The 21,794-nt window shown below is 41.0% G+C and overlaps 1 protein-coding gene across 2 annotated transcripts in view; it reads left to right on the forward strand.

The window, feature by feature from the left end:
- The first annotated feature begins 782 nt into the window (after positions 1-782).
- Positions 783-21,794, forward strand: part of brsk2a (BR serine/threonine kinase 2a) — a 182,678-nt gene continuing 161,666 nt past the window's right edge. For both annotated transcript variants that reach the window (XM_086073668.1, XM_086073669.1), the window contains exon 1: positions 783-1,149. In XM_086073668.1, the coding sequence (XP_085929794.1) occupies positions 1,056-1,149 (94 nt within the window). In that variant the 5' untranslated portion in view covers positions 783-1,055. The remainder of the gene's footprint in view (positions 1,150-21,794) is intronic.

A 21,794-nucleotide genomic window follows, 5' to 3' on the forward strand; every position in this document is an offset into this window, starting at 1 on the left:
TCTTTGTTCTGCATCCTGTTTTCTAGTTGTATGCTTAGTTTTTGAGGGATTGTTGTCTTTTTTATTTTAATTTTATGTTTTTCAGTTTCACGACTGGGATATTCTGTCATAGTTTCAGCAATGCTCCTGAAGGCTAGGCAGGAAGATCCATTTTGAGGATGCCCAAAGGCCCGCTTTGAGTGTGCCCATGACTTGACAGCAAATGATTGATTGACAGTTGGTCTGTCACACCTGTCTGATTAGCAGTTTTTCCTTAACTGGAGTGGTATTTTTCATTATTATTATTAAATCAAGATAGTGTTACTGGGTGGATTTTTTGGGGTTGGGGCAGAATTGCACACTCCCACATTAACTGACAACTTTGAGAAAATAAAGTCCTAGGTGTGAATGGTTGCATGCATTACGTTCATTACAATTAGCTGCTAACCAGTTTAGCGTGTACCGCCTCCTCTCGCCCAGAGAGTCCAGGTCACCTGCAAACTGCAACCCATATTTATTGTAGACAATGGATGGATGGATGTACATTTTTGCAAATTTTAGGTAATTCCCATTTATGGTGTGTGAAGATTGCTAGTTATTATATATTCATAATTTGGTTCTTTGTCATTTGATCTGTCAATTGTTTAATAAAATATATTTAAACGACCCTGCCTGGACCAAAAAACTTTGGGGAAACCACACGAAATCGCTGCAGCTAAATGACGTCTCATCTATGATTGGCTAAGACTATCGCCAATCATCATTCACGTCTCCGCAGCACCTCCCACTGTCGCGCCGAGGCAGCGCAGCTCTCTCCGGCAATGCTTTGAAGGCACTTGGCGCTCGTCTTCGGTGATTGGAGAGCTGAGGAGAGAGAAACGGACAACCTCGCCTCCTCAAACACCGAGCGAGGTTGTAGGGAAAGGAGGCAGAAGAAGGGGAGCCACCAGAAGAGGTGACGTTCGTGGAGTGTTAAAAGCAAGACCTCAAAGCGGCTCGGACCTCCGAGGAGGAGGAGTGCTTTTCATCGCCTGCTCTTCGTTATAGAAAGTAACTGCTCTCCAGCCGCATTCGTCATGTCATCGTCCGGCAAAGACAACAGCGGAGCCCCGCATGCCAATTACGTGGGACCGTACCGTTTGGAGAAGACGCTGGGCAAAGGACAGACAGGTTAGTGAGCAGGTTAGCGGCTTGCTCAGTGCACCCGGTTTTAATTGCCCCGAGAGCTCGCGCAGAGCAAGTGCACACATTGAAGTGTTTAGTTCGAACCCCCTCTCGCGGCTCCTTGTGCTCTGCTGTTTCCCCACTGATCCGCTGACATAATCATTGTTCACGCAGCGGGACAGCAGTGGGGAGGGGTGCTGTGGATTTAGGTGATGCTGTTTTACATTGGCTTGGACTGGGGGTTTGGCGTGTGTGTGTGCGCGCGCGCCCGAATTCCGGGTGGACTGTGAGAATAAACTTTTGTGGTCGTTATTCCTGTTCGTGTTTGTGTACGTGTGTGTGTGTTCAGGTTGGAGTACAGCACCGTTAATCCCTATTTGCCCGATGCATTGATCTATTCTTAGTCCCTAGGCAAGCAAGGCAAGGAAAGCAGTCAGTCAGGCGGTTCTCCTCTAGGTTGTGGCTGCATGACGTGGGTTTCCTTCAACATGGTGCCGTGGGTATCACCCTGACAGGTGCTGGGAAATAGGAGCTTCATGGCATCTTCATATTGCCCTGGGCAAAAAAAACAGGCACATATCTCACTATTGACTCCAATGACACTGCAGTTTGTTGTTGCTCAAAGTAATTCATGATAGAAACAGGAGTTCAGTTCATCATATTTGATTTGAGGGCATGTTTGGTCAAAGTGTGGATCTATTGTGAGGTATGTGCTGCCAGTGGAGCCATGCATGCAAAAGAAGAGGCAAGCTACGCGATGCAGTGCTTGTGACCCTCTAAAAAGCCCATGTTTCTGCTGATTTTCCTCCCATCTGTTGTCTCAAACGCAGCAAATAGGCGTCACTTGTGCTACCTGGCCCAGCTGGTCGTGCTGAGCAGCCGTGTATGCGTGCAAATTGCATTTTCTCGGCCAGTGTTTTCTTCAAATGTGCCCCTGGTCTGTTCATGTCCCGAATGTTTGCTGATGGGGATTTCCTCTCAGTCCTGGCATGGTGCCGTATCGTCCACCTTTCTTCAAACTTTGCTATTTGGAATACCTCGTCAAATTTCGATTGCAAACTCCTACAGAAACCTAACATTTACAAGTTGCACATGCATTATTGAGCTGTATCAAAAAGTCCAAGATCCAAAAGTAATAACCGTGCTTTCTTTTGCAAAGTAGCCTATTAATCAATATGTTGATTATCTTGGCCTTCCTTTCTAGTGTTGTAGAATTGCATCACTGTTTCAAACCCATTTCAACTCTTTTATCACAAAATTCGCTAGCCAGTATAACACAACGTGCTACACGACTAAACAATAACGTTTTTGTTAAATGCTTTCTTTTCATGACCCTTTTAGAGATACTGAACCCCACCAGTTTCCCATTCGCATTCCCTGAACCCTTCTTCATTGACTTTTTTTTTTTCTAAATTCAAGACATATGTATAGGGTTTACTGGTGAACAAAATGAACAGGGAGACAGTAGCCTTTCCATCGAATCTGCCTCTTTTCACCTTGAATTTTGAAAGCTTTGTGTTCTTTTGTTCCCCAACTCCATGCATTTTAAGTGTTCCTTTAGTTGTGCTGGACAAGTGTTGCTCAATTTGCTCAGCTGTGCAAATCATGCAGTTAGGTTGCTGACTCTCGTCACTCAACTTACTTAACTCTATATTTTTAGAGCACTTTAAAACAATCACCGCTGTTTTTTTGTGTTAAAAAAAAGAGATGGAACCCAGGGGCAGCAGAAACAATGAAATCAGCAGAGGCCCCAGAATTGAACCTTGTGGAACACCATACATTTTGTTGTACATGTGAATTCATATTACACACATGTCCAACCACTTTCTTTCCCCCCCTCAATGTAGTATGAAGGGATTACAGTATTAAAGAATCACACAACGTACCATAACAACAGGCATAAGTCGACTACAGAGTCGACTACCAAATTCCCTGCAGCACAGATAGGCCAAGTAATGGAGACAGACCGATATGCTTTTTTTCAGGGCCAATACCGATTATCTGTAGTCAGGGAGGCCAATAACCGATATTTGAAGCCTAAATACATTTGCAGAAAAAAAGTTGGTGTCAAAATTTTTGATAATAAAATAATAATAACTCCAGCACTTGACTGCTTGAATGGCCTTTAAGCACATGTTTATTAAACAGCTTTTGTGATTTGCAACATGTTAAAGGGTTTTTAGATCGTAGAAAATTCTGACAGAAAGTGCATTGTGCCCCCAGGCTCAGCATTATGTCCTATACAGTTAAATGAAAACAAATATCTTATAAAAATGTACTATAGTAATTAAGTTTCCCCAAAAATAAATATAACTGAAATGTTCAATGTTCATCTTTGACTTATCTTTGTTTTAAAGTTCTAAAACAAAAAGTGTATCCACAACGCAGCTACTGGCAACGCGGCTGTCTTCTCTCCTTTTCTTTTTGTGGGTGTTCCGTCATTCTTGTGTGCCCCATATGCCGCTGCAGTCTTCACCGTACTGGTTTTCTGTGGTAGAAAGTCGTGAAACAGCAATGAGTGACTTTCACTTGGAGTGCTTCGACATCGGCTTCTGTACCAACTATAATGTGGCGTACACACACAAACACATACAGGAACGCACAGCCACTCGCTCACTTTATCAATATTTCGTAACCGTTAGCCCGCACGCTAATTCCCAAATGTCCGCTAATTCGTGAACTAACCGTTTGCTCGAGGGTTAACCGTTCACCCACACGCCAACTCCCAAATAGCCGCTAAAAAACGGCTATTAGGTTAGATTGCGGGCTAACCTAATGGCCATTAATTCGTAAGCTAGCCGGTTAGCTCGCAGGTTAATAGCGCCAATTCGCGAGCTAGGGCATTGTCACCTAGCCGGGGCAGCTTTATATATATATATATATATATATATATATATATATATATATATATATATATATATATATATATATATATATATAAAAAAGTTTACCTCTTAAACTGCACACCGGCCCTGTGGCCCTTCTTTCTTCGATTTTCTCTTCTGCATGTGACCATCTAGAGAAGAACCGAGCTTTCACTGCTTCTTGGCTGTTAGCACTGCACGAGCAACTAATCAGATGGTGCCAATTCTGCAGGGAGTCAACAGCCGCTGACTGAAAAGTGCCCGCCGGAGCAAAAATAACAGTTTTTAATATATCCACCATCAAAAAAAAAGAAGAAAAAAAAAAAGGCAGATGCCGATATTAATAAAATGCTGAATATCGGTGCCGATTATCAGCCGGGCCGATTATCGGTCTATCCCTACCAAGTAATGTAGCTGGATCACCTGCAGCCAGTGATGGCTAAGCAAGGCGTTATCTTCATCATGGATCATTAGATTTGACTGTGTGTCTTGATCTCCCTGTTCCCACCGAACACCTGAGACTGACTCAATGAACCCCTAGGGTTCGATTGCAGTAATTTGCTGATGCTACCTGTAAACAGGCAATTTTTTAAAACTTAAACTTCTGTTACAATCCATATTCTATTTGCTTTCCACCAATCCAATGACTATACCGCTTGTCCTCATTAGGGTTGTGGGTGATCCTAGACTGGCCATCAACCAATCACAGGGCACAAGACTAGCCTGAACCATTCATATTCACACCAGTGGGTATTTTAGATTCTTTGAATGACCGACCTGTGTATGTTTTTGGAGTGTGGGAGGAAGCCAGAGTACCCGTAGAAAACTCACACAAGCGCGAGAAGAACATACACAGTCCACAAAGGAAGGCGAGGTGTAAACCCAGAACTGCTCTGCAGCCACAATGTTCCATCTTGCTGCCTGTATTCATCTTCAATTTAAATCATTATGTTGTAATACGAAAGAAGTCTCTGTTGTCCAATCGATAGACAACAGTGAGAGTCTATCTCTACTATCTTCAAGTGCACTGAAGCATACCACTGCGACCCCTATGACCGTGAAGTATGGCAGTTTTTGGTTGGTTTTGGAAATAAATAACACGCAGTATAAACAGAACTGAACCGTACCGCTTTATGGAACCAAAGCTCAAGTGTTGTTGCTAGCTTGTGGATAATAAACTAATTATATGATACCTGCTGCATCTGCAAAATTCTTCAAGAGAAATAAATGTTGCATGGTGTTTTGCGCAAAAGATTAATTATGAATGCATCGCCACAAGTATCTTTGCTGTCCCTCCTCTCTGCTCCTCCTGGACAAATTGTCACTCGCAGAAAGATCCAGTTCAGTTTGCTCTCAGAGGAGGCTTTGCTGGTGGTATGCTGCTGGCGCAAGGGTCTGCTGGGTACAGACTGGTAATGATTTGGTGTCGGCGGGATCATCCATGCCTCATGATGCATTTATGAGCAGATTTTGTCCCGATTTCTGGCAAGGCTTGTTTGTCAGACTCATGTAAGCGTCTATAAGCTCAAGTGTCAGAATTGCATCCTTCCTATGTTGACATTTCATTTGTGAAATTCAGTTTCACTGAGAAAATGATTAAATAACACATTTTAATGTGACCACTTTTATCTTGCCATTTGAAATGACCTTTACTTGTGCTGAAGTAAAAGGCTCGCACATGGTTTGTGTATTCTGTTAGAAAAACAATTACATAACCATTGCCCATGCAGCTAATCCATGCTGGACCTATTTAGATTAATGACATGCATAATATCTCATTTGACCGTTAATGAAATATGTCAGCTCTCTCAGCCTGGTCTTTTAGAAAGGGTCAGCCCGCAACTGGGCATGCCTCACGCGCCAGGCCCAGTCATGAGTGACAGTAGGCACCTTCCGTTGGGCTAAAGCTGTGCTGGTTGGGCGGTATTATTAGAGGAGAGGAGTGTGTCCTCTGGTTGAGCTGAGCAGTGGTGCTCTTCCCTGTTCATTAAGTGATTAGTCCTGACACACACACAGCCACCAAAGTGGTTCTGGTTTGGCTTCCTGATTTAATCCCCAACGCAGCCAAAGTCCCCAGTCGCTCACACAATCACGTGGCCCAATGGGCAGGCCCGCTCTAGCTTAGCGACATAGCCCTTGCGTGTTGGCAAATGCAGACTCATTGCAGACTACATACTCTGTTCTTTAAACTGATACATAATCGTGTTTTGTTATGGTCTACTAACAACAGATGGAGATGATATTTGCTTGGTCTACACAAGCCATTTTCGTTAGTCTTTGCTGCCATTTTCTCTCTATTTCCTTGGGTTATATTGCTTTCTGTCCTGTGTGTGCACCCGTCCGGGCCAGAACAAGATCCTCTAATAGGTTGTGGCTGCATGGGTGACTGCTCATTAGGGCTGGAGCCACAGAGGCATGGAAGCCAATCTTAAACCAATGACAGTTATTGTGCTTGAGGGTTGGGACCTAGTGTGAGACCGGTGTGTCTGCTAGGTGATCATTGTGGTCCTGCCTCATGTGGGGATTTGACAAAAACATGCTTCTGTCTGGATGATTTTTCAACTGCGATACTGCCATTCCAATTTAAGAACATAGTGAAGAGTTTTTGCCCTTTGCTTAAGATGTCGATGGTATGGTAACTTAAAAACAGTTGCACACTTGCAGAACATACAAATTGTGAGTGAAATAGCATATTCCTTGTATTTCTTGCAATTTATGACACTTTAAGAACGCTAACAATTCTAGATTAGTTTTGTTCTCAGTGTAGCTGAATCACTGCTTCCATCAGAAAATGAAACTCAAATTTCTTTCTTTCTTATCCCGAACGTACTTGATTAGTGGAATAAATGTTGCCCATTGTTTGGCTAAAACGCCCTCTTAATCCAGTGTAAATCCTTGTTCTTGCAAGATTTAGGTATTGACAAGCCGCGAGCTAGAGGTTGTGTAGGCTCCTTGATTCTTTGATGGACATTTAGAGAGAGCAATAATCAGCTTCAAGGGCCTTCATATTGACATGCACCCACCAAAATGCTCCACGTGATGTGTTGCAGTGTCTGCTGAGGCATTCTCTTTCTCGGTTCACTGCATTTATTCCAGGAATTTAGCAGTTTCATTTATCTTTGTATCCGCACTGCTCCCATTGTAGTTCATAGAAGGACTTTACAGTGCATGACTATGCAAGATTGAGCAACATGTTTTATCTACCCTTTCACACATTCAGACACATGAGTTAGACTGCTCGGGGATTGTGGTACATGCCATGATAATGAAAAGCCGTTAATTCGGTTTTGATTGATTGCTGTTGAGTTGGGGTGGTTCATTGGGATCAATTTCAAAGATTTACTGTCCGGTGGAAGCAATCCATAGTGTTTCACACTACATGATATTCCTCCCTGATAATGACAAGTAAGGAGGGAATGTCTACTCTATGCTGTCAATGGAAACGGTCAAAACCACTTGGCCAAAGCACGAAAACACCTCCGTCACTTGTGGCAGGTGTCGTTGAACAACACTCCATTAAAAAATAAAAATAAATGTTCACAGGATGACTCAGAATTTGTTGAGACCTTTGTTAAAAACTTCATCTTGCCTTCTAGTTAACTCTTTGACTGCCAGACGTTTTCAGAAAAGGGATGCCGCCAGTGCCAGCCGATTTAAGCATTTTGACTGATCTTTCAAGGTCCACAAAAAATGTTCTGTTTGGACTATGGAAACACACGTACTACCAAATGAAAGATTGGACTTTCATCTTTCATCAGAACTAATCAGATGGTGCCAATTCTGCAGGGAGTCAACAGCCGCTGACTGAAAAGTGCCCGCCGGAGCAAAAATAACAGTTTTTAATATATCCACCATCAAAAAAAAAGAAGAAAAAAAAAAGGCAGATGCCGATATTAATAAAATGCTGAATATCGGTGCCGATTATCAGCCGGGCCGATTATCGGTCTATCCCTACCAAGTAATGTAGCTGGATCACCTGCAGCCAGTGATGGCTAAGCAAGGCGTTATCTTCATCATGGATCATTAGATTTGACTGTGTGTCTTGATCTCCCTGTTCCCACCGAACACCTGAGACTGACTCAATGAACCCCTAGGGTTCGATTGCAGTAATTTGCTGATGCTACCTGTAAACAGGCAATTTTTTAAAACTTAAACTTCTGTTACAATCCATATTCTATTTGCTTTCCACCAATCCAATGACTATACCGCTTGTCCTCATTAGGGTTGTGGGTGACCCTAGACTGGCCATCAACCAATCACAGGGCACAAGACTAGTCCGCTTGTGCAGAAGTACCCGGCCGGCTATTGTGCGCGTTTTCCGGCCTTAGCAGCGCTAGCCGCGCTAGCCGCGCTTAGCCGGTGAGGCTTACTACGTGTTCATAACAGTCACGCCAAAGCTTCCAACTTTGGCGTAGAGCTCGGAGTCATCATCATCATCATCATCAATCTGCATTGGTCGATGCCAACTCTCCATCGCCCGATCGAATGTCCGATTGTGTAGAAGTACCCGGCCGGCTATTGTGCGCGTTTTCCGGCCTTAGCAGCGCTAGCCGCGCTTAGCCGGTGAGGCTTACTACGTGTTCATAACAGTCACGCCAAAGCTTCCAACTTTGGCGTAGAGCTCGGAGTCATCATCATCGTCGACATCAATGCGCTTTTTAGTATTGATTGATGCTTTCCGTCTTTGAAAAAAATGCTCAAGCGTGAGCTGCTTGTAACCGGTTGCTTGGTCAAGCCATTGTGGCTTGGATCAGCCATTGTCTCCTCAACACTCTAGCTCCGCCTCACGTCTTCTACTGACGCCCACGGTGGGCGGCCCATCCAACCTTGTGCAAAGAGAGTCATCGCTGCCCTCTAGGGGCCAAAACGAGTCTTTTACTATTCAGATATGCCTGATACTTTCAGCACAGCTGCCCAAGGCTTTCCTGCACCCGTTTTTGAAAAAAAAAAAAAAAACATAGGGGACGTCTTTTAACGTCCTCGGCGCCCTTCCCTAGGTTTATGCTAAACGTTTTATAACGTTTATGGCAGTCAAAGAGTTAATACAGTAATTGATTTTCTTTTTAAAGACAGTAAGGTTGTGTGTTGACCTTTTTTACTAGTTGGACGCCAAAACTTTATTGTTTAAAGAGAAACACTTAGTGAGACCTTACTTTAGTCAAGTGAATGAGGGAAATAAATGGTAAATTTGTGTTTTTGTGGATTTGTTAGGCGATTTAAAAAGCTTGATCCAGTGTCTACGCTGTGTTACTCCTAGCTTATTAGCACTCTAGAACTGAGCAGGGTCACATGAAGCCAAGCCTGTCTGGGCCCAGCTGTTAGTTCTTAGGTCAAAGCCAAAGCCTTTCTCCATCAGCCCTGAAATGTACCCTAAATGATGGGAGGCTACTGCATGTTCATGTGCGCTTCATCTGATCTATATGTTCCGACTTTGACTTGGATTACTTTATGATGACAATTTCTATCATAGGGCACCCATCCTCTCTCTTTACCCATTGGCTTCCCTGGCCCACTCAAGATTCATACAGGAATTCAACCATGTGGAAAATCAGACAAGACCTTGGTAGAATTGCATCGATTGGGAAGAATGTATGTATGTAGCCAACGATTTTCAGAGAGTAATGATGACGAAGGAGACTGAGAAGTGGTGGGGAGTATAGTGAAGGATGAAGGCGAAGAAGAGGAGGAGTAGTAGAAAATAAGACCTTGAATAGAAACACATAAAGAGATCATGATAGGTGCGTGAAGTGAGCATTATGAAGTCAAGCAAAGTATTGACCATTCTCTTCATTACACCTCGTTCTCGTTCTTTTCCATGTCTCTATCGCTGACCTCCGGAGGTGGAAAGGGCTTGATCTTTTGATGGGAGGTCAGTAAATTAGTGAAACATTGCTGAAAGAGTGGGTTTTACGGGGGGTAAATCGGCATGTCTCTTGCACTACAACCATTCGTGTATTGTGCAATTAGGATGAAAATGTTGCGAGGTACAGTTTTTTAAATGGCGTGTTTGTTTTCTGCTGATCCTACTTTTACATTTCATTGTAACAGAAGCATGCCTCTTCTTTGTGAACAAATCAATGACTGCAGTTTGTTTAGCTACTACCAGGGGTGATTCTAGGACCAGAGGTTTAGGGATGTTAAGCTCCCAGCCAGGTAAGCTAAATGTAACTGTATCGTACGTTTCAACGCAAATGTACCCTTCCCTCTCACTGTGTCCTAATAGGAGTTATAATGTAAAGTTTGTCAGTAGCACATTGGCTACAAAATAATCACTAGCACATGACACAACAGCTAGCTTCTCTCGTTCCAATTTTGACCAATTTTTTCCAATTTAACTGTAAGTTACAGTTAAATGTAGAAATAAATGAGGAATGCTAACGCAATGGTGTGTTGGTATTGAGTGGTAGAACCACACATCCTGGTTTTATCACTGAAAAACAATGTATTGTATAGTGTTGGTGAAGGGTGGTTAAAATATTTGTTACAATATTACATTTCAGGTAGGTACTGCATGATGAGAAAAAGAAGGAAAAAAATAGCAATGGTGGAATTCAATTTAGGGTAAAAAATGTGCTACAAAATCTGGACGGCTACTCCCAAATTCCCCAATGAAAAGATTCTGGGAATGGTACAGGTTGTATATATTGGGAATCTTCAACAATGGACACCACAAGAAATTAAAGCAGCAGGTAAAGCAAAACGAACAATTTCTCCCTACCAGTGCTCCTGCTTACTGTTCTTTCTTATTTTATTCTCCTATGCCATTTAGAATTTCATGGTGATTGTCCTCTAGTGCAGTGAAGAGCGTGTATAGTACATCACTTCTTCCCCCTGCTGCTCCAAATTGCTACAATATTATATCTATTTTCATGTTTTAGTGACGTATACTGTAACTGATCTTTGTCATTGCCGCTCGCTTTGTTCTGCCTTGTTTGGGCAGTCATTATAAGTCAGCTACTGTGTCTTTTGTGTCAGTTCAAATTAACCCTTGCTTAGCTGCATGTCTGGCTAAAACTGCGTGAACGCTGGGTCGGCTGCCAACATTGGTTGTCTGGTTGTCATGGTTTTTTTGCTGCTTCTTGCTGGTTCCCAGTCTGCCTTCATGAGGAATGGAAGGGGTTGCTCTCTCTTCTTCCACCTACTCACTTTTCTTTCTCTTCTGCCGCTTGCGCTCTCAAACACTGCAAGCGGCTGCAATCTGAAATCAGCATCAACATATCTGAAGATTGCCTTTGAAATATGCAGCCTTTTTCCGTGTGTACGAGTTTAATTTATTCACACTGATGCCCCCACCACCCCATTTGTTCAGTTTTGTTGCTGGAGTATGTGATGTATGTTTCACATATGCATTTGCATGCCCTCAGACATACGGCCGTGGATCAGACAGGCTTGTCCTGCTCTTTGCTCTACGCTCTATTCTGTGTTCCCATTTTAAATCTGCGAGATTAGCACATGTGGGGAGCCTCGGCTTTAGTGGCTGTCAGCTCAGCTTGCCTTGGCAGGATGTCCTGTGATTGGGGGGGCTGGGGGTGGGGGGCTCCATTCCCCCCTCAGTGCTGGCTGTCCTGCTCTACTTCATCCATTAACAAATAGATAGGTAAGCTATTGACCTTGACTTTGGTGCAGTTTTCTCACTGCAGCACCCTTACACATCCCACACTCGTGGTCCAGAATCCATCATATGTCCTCTATATAGGCCATTAATCAAAGCAATATGGTAATTGGAAGATTATTCTCATTTATATCGATACTCATTGCATTACTATTATGCCTAACTCAGAAGGATTTGTATAGAATTTACGGTGAGTTCATACGTTGCACATGCTCAAAGAATATGGATTTTTGTACAAATATTTTATTTTGAGTGCGGTTCAGAAAATGGATGGATGGATGGTTGTATTCCATACTTTGAGAAGAGATGGTCATTTTGAGTTAATTTCTTTGATCGACTATGCGGAAAATTCATGACAACTTGGCCAATTAATTGTTCATCCATCCATCTCATTCCGTATACTGCTTATCCTCACAAGGGTCTATACCAACTCACTTTGGGGAAGAGGCAGGATACACCCCGGGCTGGTAGCCGGCCAAACATAAACAACCTGTCCCGTATGGACAGTTTAGCATCTTTTTAACCTACCATGAGTCTTTAATTAACCTGAGATTTGTCTTTGAATGTGTGGTGAACCTAAATGGCCTTTCAGTGAAATAACACAATAGATAAGCATCACAGACCAACGACCTGTGGTGACTACGAGTGATTGTCTTTGTGACACCCTTGGTTGGACTAACCACTAGTACCAGTTCAATGTTGGTTATTTTGACACATGCCATATAACTACATTATACCCTCTTTTGTTAGTTACTTTATGACACACTGGATTTATTTATATAATGCTTCAGTGGGTCAGCTATGACCAAGGGTTTATTTGCTTCTGTCAGTTGTTTGATCCTGTGCCCAAGTCAAAGTCTCAACTGTGCATCGGAATGGTTCAGCGTTATTTTGAGTTGTGTAACTTCTTCTTTGTAATTTGCTGCCTTGTTCCAAATCTCCCACCTTCAAATGCTGTTCTGGTTTGGGAACTATGGAAACCCAGATCAGTTTTACCCCATTACTACGGAGTAGGGGTCGAGCTCTGTAGTCAAATGAGTCCTGTTGTCTAATGTATTAGTCATTGCTGTTACTTTCCTTATGTGTTCTCCAATGAGCAAAGGGAATTGCTTCTGAGTGCGAGGAGTGCTGTGCAGCATTAGGATACATATTTTTGCACTATAAAAATGTCTACTGTACGTCATATGATATAACCATCCTGTCATCATCCAATCATTATTTTGATGTGTCGGGATTGGGTTAGCTCTGTTGCGACACTGTCACACCCACGACGGTAACCCAACTACAGTTGCCTTCATATTACATCATCTTTGTGCCTGACTCTCCAGGCATAACAAATGGATTCACGCTCATTCCAACTATTACAGGAATGTAACTGTTGGATTAAGTGTGGCTTGATTGGTCATGCGTTACGCTTGTCACTTGTGAGCTGAGTTCAATAAACGGAGTCTGGACAATGTGCACGCACTCCAAAAGGGTATAAGTTCAAGAGCGTTTAGATTAGATTTAGCATGTGGATGTAAACAACAGCAGTGTAGCTTTCTTCAATTATCCTACCATATATTTTGAATGGTGTTTTTCTTCTGGATACTTTTTATTCATATTATATTTACTTTATTGTGTTTTCTATCTAAATTATGCACTTTATAAATAAATGTAAAAAGATAAGCTATGTGCAAGGTTAATAAAACATTTGTAATGAATAAACAGGTTGCAGAGTAACCTTTTCACCAAGGAGGTCAAATGCTGCAATGAACTGACCACACTGTAATAATTCAAATTTATAAGCCAAGTGCCCCTTTTACCTTCATGTGTACTATCATTGCATCACTGTACTCACAATCTTATCTATTTTCCTTACATTTTTTTGATTTGGCTTAAACTCACCATTAACAGTAGAACTGATTGAGTGACAAAGTAACATAATGTAAACAAGAGGCCAGATGTTGTTGTTTTTTCTTCTTCTTAATTCTAGGCGTAAAAGTGCTTATTCATGAAGATGTTGGATTTTGGTGATGTACTTGTTTGCGTTTGCTTGTGCTTGTGTCTGCATCCTCCTCCTTCACATCAGTCTGATGATCCGTAACGGTGCCAGAGAGGCATAAATCACAGGAATTTTAGCACATGAGATAGGCAGAGTGGACTCTGTGCAGTCTCAAAAGAGGAGGAGGTTTCTGAGTGAGACGGAAAAAAACCAACAAAAGCGCAGTAAAACACCTCTCAGGGTCAGCGCCTCTATTATCATTCAAATCCAGGATACAACGTGGATCTCTTTCTCTCTCTCTCTCTGTCTCTCTCTTTTTCAGACACACACATACCTACTACATATTGTACAATGAGGACCCTCTGCATTCACACAAACAGAAATGCAAAGTGCAGCTGTATTGTGGGAGCGAGGAATCCCAGCTATCCAGCAGGGATGTGACGTCGCGACAGAGAAAATGCAGCCACAGCAAGAAGGGCTGCACAGATGTGGGGCCTGAGGGCTAAGGACACTCACCTCTTAATTAATTAATCAACCAGGCGTTCGCCACATAGTTCCCCCTGATTCTCAGTTATTTATTGCAGACTATTTTATGCTTCTTTCTGACTTGGTGAAGACAGTTTGGGCCCTTTTATATTCTAGCATGCCCCAGTGCACAGAGCAGGGTGCATGAAAACACAGCAAGATTTGGTGTACAAGAACTTAACAAAAATCTGATCGCCACCAGCCCAGGCCACCTCACCCGATAATTTGATTTGATTTATTGCTTTTAAAGGGTTTCCCCTTGAGATACATCATTTCATTTTCGAGGGGATCCTTCAATAAATGTTACTTCACACTTTCACTTTACTTACAGACGCACTCCAAATACATACACTGTAAAAGCCCTCCCATAGTGGAAGCTCTACAATTTTGCTCAATTGTGCTTTTTAGTTTTGTCTTTAAAGTGTGCACAGTACACACTCCTTGCCTTTTGGATGTATCAGGAGGTTGTCCCTCAGCTGTTGTAACCTTGTCCTCTGTATCACCTTAAACACATTACCCGTCACTATAAGCAAGTACATTGACTCTGTTTATGATAGAGTAGATAGGGACTTGGCATATTTGGCTTTTTTTTTTTTTTAGCAGCGTCTATATTGATGTGAAGAGTCTGTTGCCATAGCAACATCATCACTGGCTGTCCTTGAGCAAGTCATTTCTTGTTGGCCTGCATTTATTTTTTTTGCTGTCCTCACTGCTACTTTAGTGTATTACAGTTTGTGTAATGGGAGCATCAATGTAAGATAGCAATGGCCATCGTCCCTTTGTTTGTGCGTGTGTTGCTTTAAACAAAATGGAAGACTTGCAGGTCAATGCATGGCAGAGCATTACTCATGTGAGAGGATTGTGGTTAGGATGACCATTGCTTTTTTTTCTTTTTATAATACCACTTTCCATTAGTGCTCATTTGTAACACAGATCACAGTTGTTTGGATATTAATTGATCTTTTTGAACCTGATTCTTCAGATTTTTATTTCTAATGAAAAATTGGTGACACAAAGCCATTTTACCAGGAAACCTTGGAAAATTGGGTCAGATTATTTTAGATTTTGGAATGTCCATCCATTCTAGCCACCGCTTATCCAACAACCCCAACCAATCCCAACTCCCTTTTGGGGGAGAGGTGTGGGACACCCTAAAAGGATCACCAGCTAATCACAGGGAACAAACAACCATTCGCACTCACACCTCCAAACTTCACAAAGGAAGGCTTCAAACCCATGACCTCTGAACTGTAAGGCGCACCAATTTTAGTGTCAGATTTTTTTTTGGGGGTCATTCCATGTGAAGTCACCCAAAAGAGATCTGGAATTTCTAGCCAAGCATGTTTGGATTTTGATAACACTTAGTGTACTTGTTGATAGTGATGGCACAACACAAAATCTCACATTTTAGGCCAATCGGACCAGGATTCGGGAGCTACGGCCTGCCAAATTGTACCATTTTTGGCTGCATTCTTTTGAACCCTTATAGCTCAGGAACTACTGGACCAATAATCACAAAATCATTTAGAAGATTGGCACATATTTGAGTAACCTTTTGATTTTTACCTTTGTGTTTTAGTTGACCTTGAACCTTGTGGTTCAAGTGACTTTAACAAAACCTTTCATGTAATATAATCTCGCACAACATCGACAACTTTCAATTTCAAAGATGTCATTTTTTTGTTTATCAGTATTAAGGAGTCAGAGTATCCATATCCATAACTTCCCATGAATATTCAATGAATAGGATGCCCCTTTTTGCAGAAAATGTCAAACATTTGGCAGCCTGTAGGTCCTAAACCCCTGTGCCGATTGACCTAAAATTTGAGATTTAGTGTTGTGCCGTCACTATCAACAAGTACACCAAGTTTCGTTCAAATCTAAATCCATTTGTTTAAACCCACTGGGTGATCTTGTCGATTCACTCACAAAAAAAAAAAAACATTGAGTGGTTTATCACAATTAGTGAAGTAATATGATACTACGTCAGTTAACGTGATGCAACAGCCATCTTACTTTGAAATCTCAGCTACAGTTCAGCATGCGTGCTTATAACCAACTCTCTCTTTATTTCTGTATCCATCGCTTTCTTTCCCTTCATGTCTTACCACCGCCTTTCTTCTTGACCTTTGCTCCTCCTGCTCCCTCATTTCCTCGCTTCATGCCTAATGGGTATTTCCTTGCAGCCTCCAGACCTTACATTACTGTTCTGCTCAGGTAGGTCTCATTTCTTGCAGAGGTGATTAGATCTCACCGGAAGGAATTCAGGTCCGATAAGCCGCAGTTTTGTGGACTCGTACAACGGCAGAAAGAATTAAATTCAACCATTACATATGCTCCCTTGCAGTATACACCTGCCAATCATAAGACTGGTAATGCATACTCATGTCCACACATTAAGTGAAATTGAATACAAAAAAAGTCTAGAATGCGCACAGTATCAATTCAAGCTTTATCTAGGGGCCTTTTTGTAAGAACAGAGCAAACATGTGTGAAGTGTTCACCCCCGTATCTCACTGTTCTATCTTTCCCGCTGTGGTAAAGAGGAGAAAACAAAACGGTTGTTTGAAAAAAATAAATGAAAAAAATCTCACACATAACCATGTGCAAGCATGCATATAAATGGGTTAATTTGATGCGAAGGCATACTAATGGAAGAGGACCATGTTGTCTTTTAATGGGTCTGTGCTTGTAATTGCTTGTGAATACTGGATTGAATAGAATGTATCATCATACTTCATGTTACAAACCACTGGGGTAAAAATAACTATAAATAATAAGTAGGTGGTTGTAGGGCTGCTCGATTATGGAAAAAAAAAAAAATCACGATTATTTTGGTAATAATTGAAATCGCGTTTATTCAAACGATTATTTATTGATTTTTGTTCAAAACAAGAACATTTTTAAACATTAAAAAAATTAAGACAAATACAATTTGAAACACTATAATTATGTAAGTTCCTTTTGGACCAAACAGAATTTATATTAATATAATATATATTATTTATGTTAGCAAAAATTTCAAGGTTGGGTGCATGCAGCGTGTGCAGTATGGCTTGTGGGGTGCAAGCTAGTTTTGACAGGGGTGTGTGGTGAAATAACTCGTGTGGGTGAGCCTCAAAACAACTTAAATTTAATATTGTTAGGGCTGCAGCTATCAAATATTTTGGTATTCGGATATTCTACTGAAAATTCTAGCAAATAATAAGGTATTTGGATAGAAATTAAAATATACCATTATATACTTCCTTGGTTAAAGAAATATTATAAATACAGAAGACAAAAAACACATTTGCATGTAATAATTAACAACCAACTGGTTTTAATTTTTAGATCATCAACTTTTATTTTATTTTTTTACTTAAACTGTGCTTGTCATCAAACTATTTTCCTCTGGAACAGTGAGATTTTAGACAAATCTTTCCCCATAGATTTTGGTCAATGGAACTAAAGTGAGGTCAGACCCACAATAGCGATTTTGTCGGCTAAATAAATAGCACATTTGAGGAAAGCCTGGTTTGTTAATAAGTGATCAGTAAAATTATGTCTTAGCGCTCTTAACTGGAGCTTGAACGTGACTTCAGGACTCAGTTGTGTTACTGACGTTTGTCGCAACAGTTTGGGACATTTATATTGCCAATTTGCCGTTGTCCACTAACTCTGAATAGACGAGCATGTCGTCAGCCCTTACACCGCGACCACACGCTTCCGGAACGAACTTCAAAATACAAGCGCTACAAATTCCTTGATCTACATATACTACTTGGTAAGGTAAGGTTTATTTTGAAATTGGGTTTCTCACAGCGTTAGCCCCGTGTACTGTCATGCATACTGCCTTGACTAAAACCATCTCAGCGGGTATCCGTGGCAGAAATGAGGAGGACTCATTTCAACCCTGGTATTAATAATTGTTTTTGTACGATTATGCCAATCGTGGAGGGTAATAATTGAAATCGTAATTGAATTTCGATTAAATGCAAAGCCCCAGGTGGTCATTTACTAATACTAAAGCTTTCTATTGGAATGGATTGAGATTAAAAAAAAATTATCGAATGTACTCCGAAACTCTTTGGGTTGTTTTAAAATGTGAGCTGTATTGTAATGTTAAATAGAATTGTGTTTTATTCATCTGATTCTGTTCTTGGTTAAATGAGTTACAGATAGAAAATGATGCAGAACTGCTATATAGTAAAGGCTTATGAGGGAGATATTCAAGAGTTTAAATGAGTATTTAGTAGAGATGTGCATCTCTCCAATAAAAATGATTAAATACGTGTCTCGATGCATGGGGTACGATACGATTCAAGAACGGTACATTATCAAATGGAACTAAATATATTACTGTGCCACCACATTTCAGCTTATTACATTCTCTACCTAATGAGACTTGATGAAATATTCAAACTGGACCTACAGGAGTTGTGCATTTGTGTGTACATTCTGACAGCCAAAGTGAGTATGACAAGATACGAACACAAAGAAAAACATCCGATAGACATTGATATGATAAAAACGTGTTATTCCACAATTTTCCAAACTCCTGGGCACTCATTAATCTCTAAAAAGACACGCTTGTAGGCTGGACGTGTGTACGTATATTAGCCCAGATCATGACTGCCCGTATACAGCTCTCTAAAAACAAGACTAAATCAAGCTGACTTATCCATAAAAAGACATGTTTTATTTGCCCTTAAGACACTATAAACTGGGAATTGATTTAAACACACGCACACACGCACACACATAGGATAGACAGCATCTTTTCTCCTCCCTTTCTATAACATTTATATTACCATACGTGAAACCCTCACACAGAAAGAGAGGCTAAAGAACACAACTGCAATTTCTGCTGTGGTTCATGCTCCCATTTGTCCAAGAGAGGTACCTAATGTCCCTCTTATTTTCCGTGGCTTTAGGAAAAGGTCATGCACACTTTCAAGCACTTTTTACTGAAACGCTCTTTTCTGTCAATTATACAAATGTATCTTCACGTAGAAGTCACAAGAAGAAAGATGAGCTCACAGTGGGTCCCCCCCCTGGGGTGCGAGCGATGTTTCCACCCTTGGAGTTGGAAGTGATTCATTAGGAAGCCCCCAGGACCAGCGCCAGGCCTCTCCTGGTCCAGACAGACTCCCTGCGTTGCACGGTCCTCTTTTTGGTGTTCTCTACTCTAATCTGTCAAACAGAGGGTGAGAATGATGCAGAGCAACCTCTGCCTGAACATTTATAGGCAGTTTTGCATCAAGTGACTACTGCACTGCCTTTAGGCGCTTTGCCAGTAAAAGAACACAAAAGAGCACAAATGGGTTTTCATTATAGAATAGCTTGTAGGTAGGTTGTTTTGAGTGCAATTTGTATTTGAATTTGTATTGGTATGAATTGTAAGGAGCATTGAGGTTGATTTGTTTGCGTGAGCACATATTTTGGTGATGTATGTATTCATTCCTTTCCATCTCAGTACTGAGATGGAATTACATAGTTGGGTCCAGAAATATTGGGACATTGACACAATGATCACCTTTTCAGCTCTAAAGACCCATCACAATAGATTTGAAATGAAGTGAAAAAGATTTGCTTCATCTGCAGACTCTAGGCTATTTGCATCCAAATCAGGTGACCTGTGTGGATCGTAATTTTTAAGGGACCAAAAGTAATGGGACAATTGGCAACTCAGCTGTTCCATGGCTGTCGATGGAACTGCTTCCCTATTGATTATGTGACTCAATGTATTTTTAACTAATATGTGTGTGAGTATATTTCCTATAAATTGTTTTTAACCTGAATGTGTAGGTGTCTGTCCAGAGCACTTTGAGTTGCATTTTATGTATGAAAAGCGCTATACAAATAAAGTTTGACTGATTGATTAACAGATTGTCTTTTTTAAAGGCTTCAGTGATTGTGAGAGACGCTCATATATGCCCATAGCAACCTTTTTCCTCTCTTTGAGCGTGTACATGTACACGTACATACTAGGGCTCACCTCTATTGTGATTAATCTCTGTGACCGGGTTAGTGTGGAGGTGCCTGTTGAGCAAATGACAGTGATTAAGATTGGGGTTGGTGTGCTCTGACCTTCATCAGGTTCTCCTCCTTTAAACAGTACCCCCCCCAAGGCATGCGTAACCTTATCACTGATGAGATGAGCAGAGTGCTAGGAGGGAAAACTAGCCGACTCACTCCACCTGGATTGAGGCGACAGCTAGTGCAAAGAAGAACCAACATTTGTAAATAATTCTATGGGCATTATGGTTGCAGGGAGTTGTGATTGGCTTGATGGGGAACGTTCCAAGTCGAATGTCCCTGGAGTCATAAAATTCTACATTAGAGCAAAATATGCAGAGAAAACGGACTCTGCACAGAAACGGACCCTTGGCTTTATCTTCAAAAGTATGTACCACCATGACAGGCCTCTCTGCTCAGTGATGATCAAATCTCTTCTTATTTTGTTGTTGTTTTTTCTTTGGGTTGTTGTTCCCATTTTGCAGCACAAAGAATGAATAACCACAATGAGCAGTGTTTTGAAGACCCAACTCTACACCCGTACATGAAATAAATGGTAAGGATCTTGCTTAAACATGCATGCATTGATTTCTAGTAGATGATAGTTTTTTTTTAAAGGCAGATACGATTATCAGTAGTCAAAGAAACCAATAACCGATATTTCAAGCTGATATTCATTGGCAGTAAACGAGAAAATATTAGAGTTGAAATAAAAAAACACTTTTTATTTTTATTTTAAATATGTAAAGAATTGACAGCTTTATTTAAAAATTATGCCAAATATTGCGGAGAGCTTCCAGGGTCATCAGCATGTGTTAAGCTAAATTAGCAAATAAAAAAACTAAGAAAGTAAGTAGCTCCCTAAAGTTTTCTGTTGTAAATAAAAGTTTTCCAAAATGTCAACATAAATTCGTCATTTTATTTTATTCTTGTAATTTTTAAAAGTAAAAAGGATAGGGAGTTCCCGGTGACAGAATCATTTTTTTATAAGTTGGAAATACTTTTCGTCAGGGTTTGTAAAAGGTTTCAAAAGATTTTCACAGACAGTAAAAAATTGTTGGAATATGTTCAAAATGTCTTTGTCACAAGTAAAAACAGTCTGTGAACATCTTACAAATCCTGATGAGAACGTTTGCAAGCATTCACCGCTCAGTGAGATACCAGCTTTATCGGCCTTCAGAGCCGTAAAACATCGATGCCGATGTTTGTCAAAATGCCAAATATCGGCACCGATAATCGGCCCAGTCGATAATCAGTCTATCTCTAGTGATTTCCATGGAAGCTAATGCCAGGAGTTTTGTATTTGTACACTTCAGTTGCTTCATTAACAGATTCAATTTAAATGGCCTCAATGCTTACATATTCCTTATCCAAAATGGCAAATTTTTCCATATCATCGACTATAAATCACCTAGCTCTCTGCTTTAAAGGAGCTTTCTCAAGTTTCCCAAGAGCTGAATCCAATTCATATCTAAAATCCTGTGCCGAGGTGAGGTGGCAGGGGCTCCTTTTAATGAGTTATTATTAAAGTCATTCGTTATCAAATGTACTTATTTTCTGCTCAATTTATCCCCTTTTCACCAGCTTCCCCGCTCTTCTCCTACCACACACTTCCCTGCCACTCTTCTTCACATAGCTTCCAGTGTCGCCCTTCTAATTGTCTCGT

Source organism: Leptonotus elevatus, chromosome 4 (assembly GCF_054856555.1).
Source record: "Leptonotus elevatus isolate MCC_2025b chromosome 4, RoL_Lele_1.0, whole genome shotgun sequence".
Lineage (NCBI taxonomy): Eukaryota > Metazoa > Chordata > Actinopteri > Syngnathiformes > Syngnathidae > Leptonotus > Leptonotus elevatus.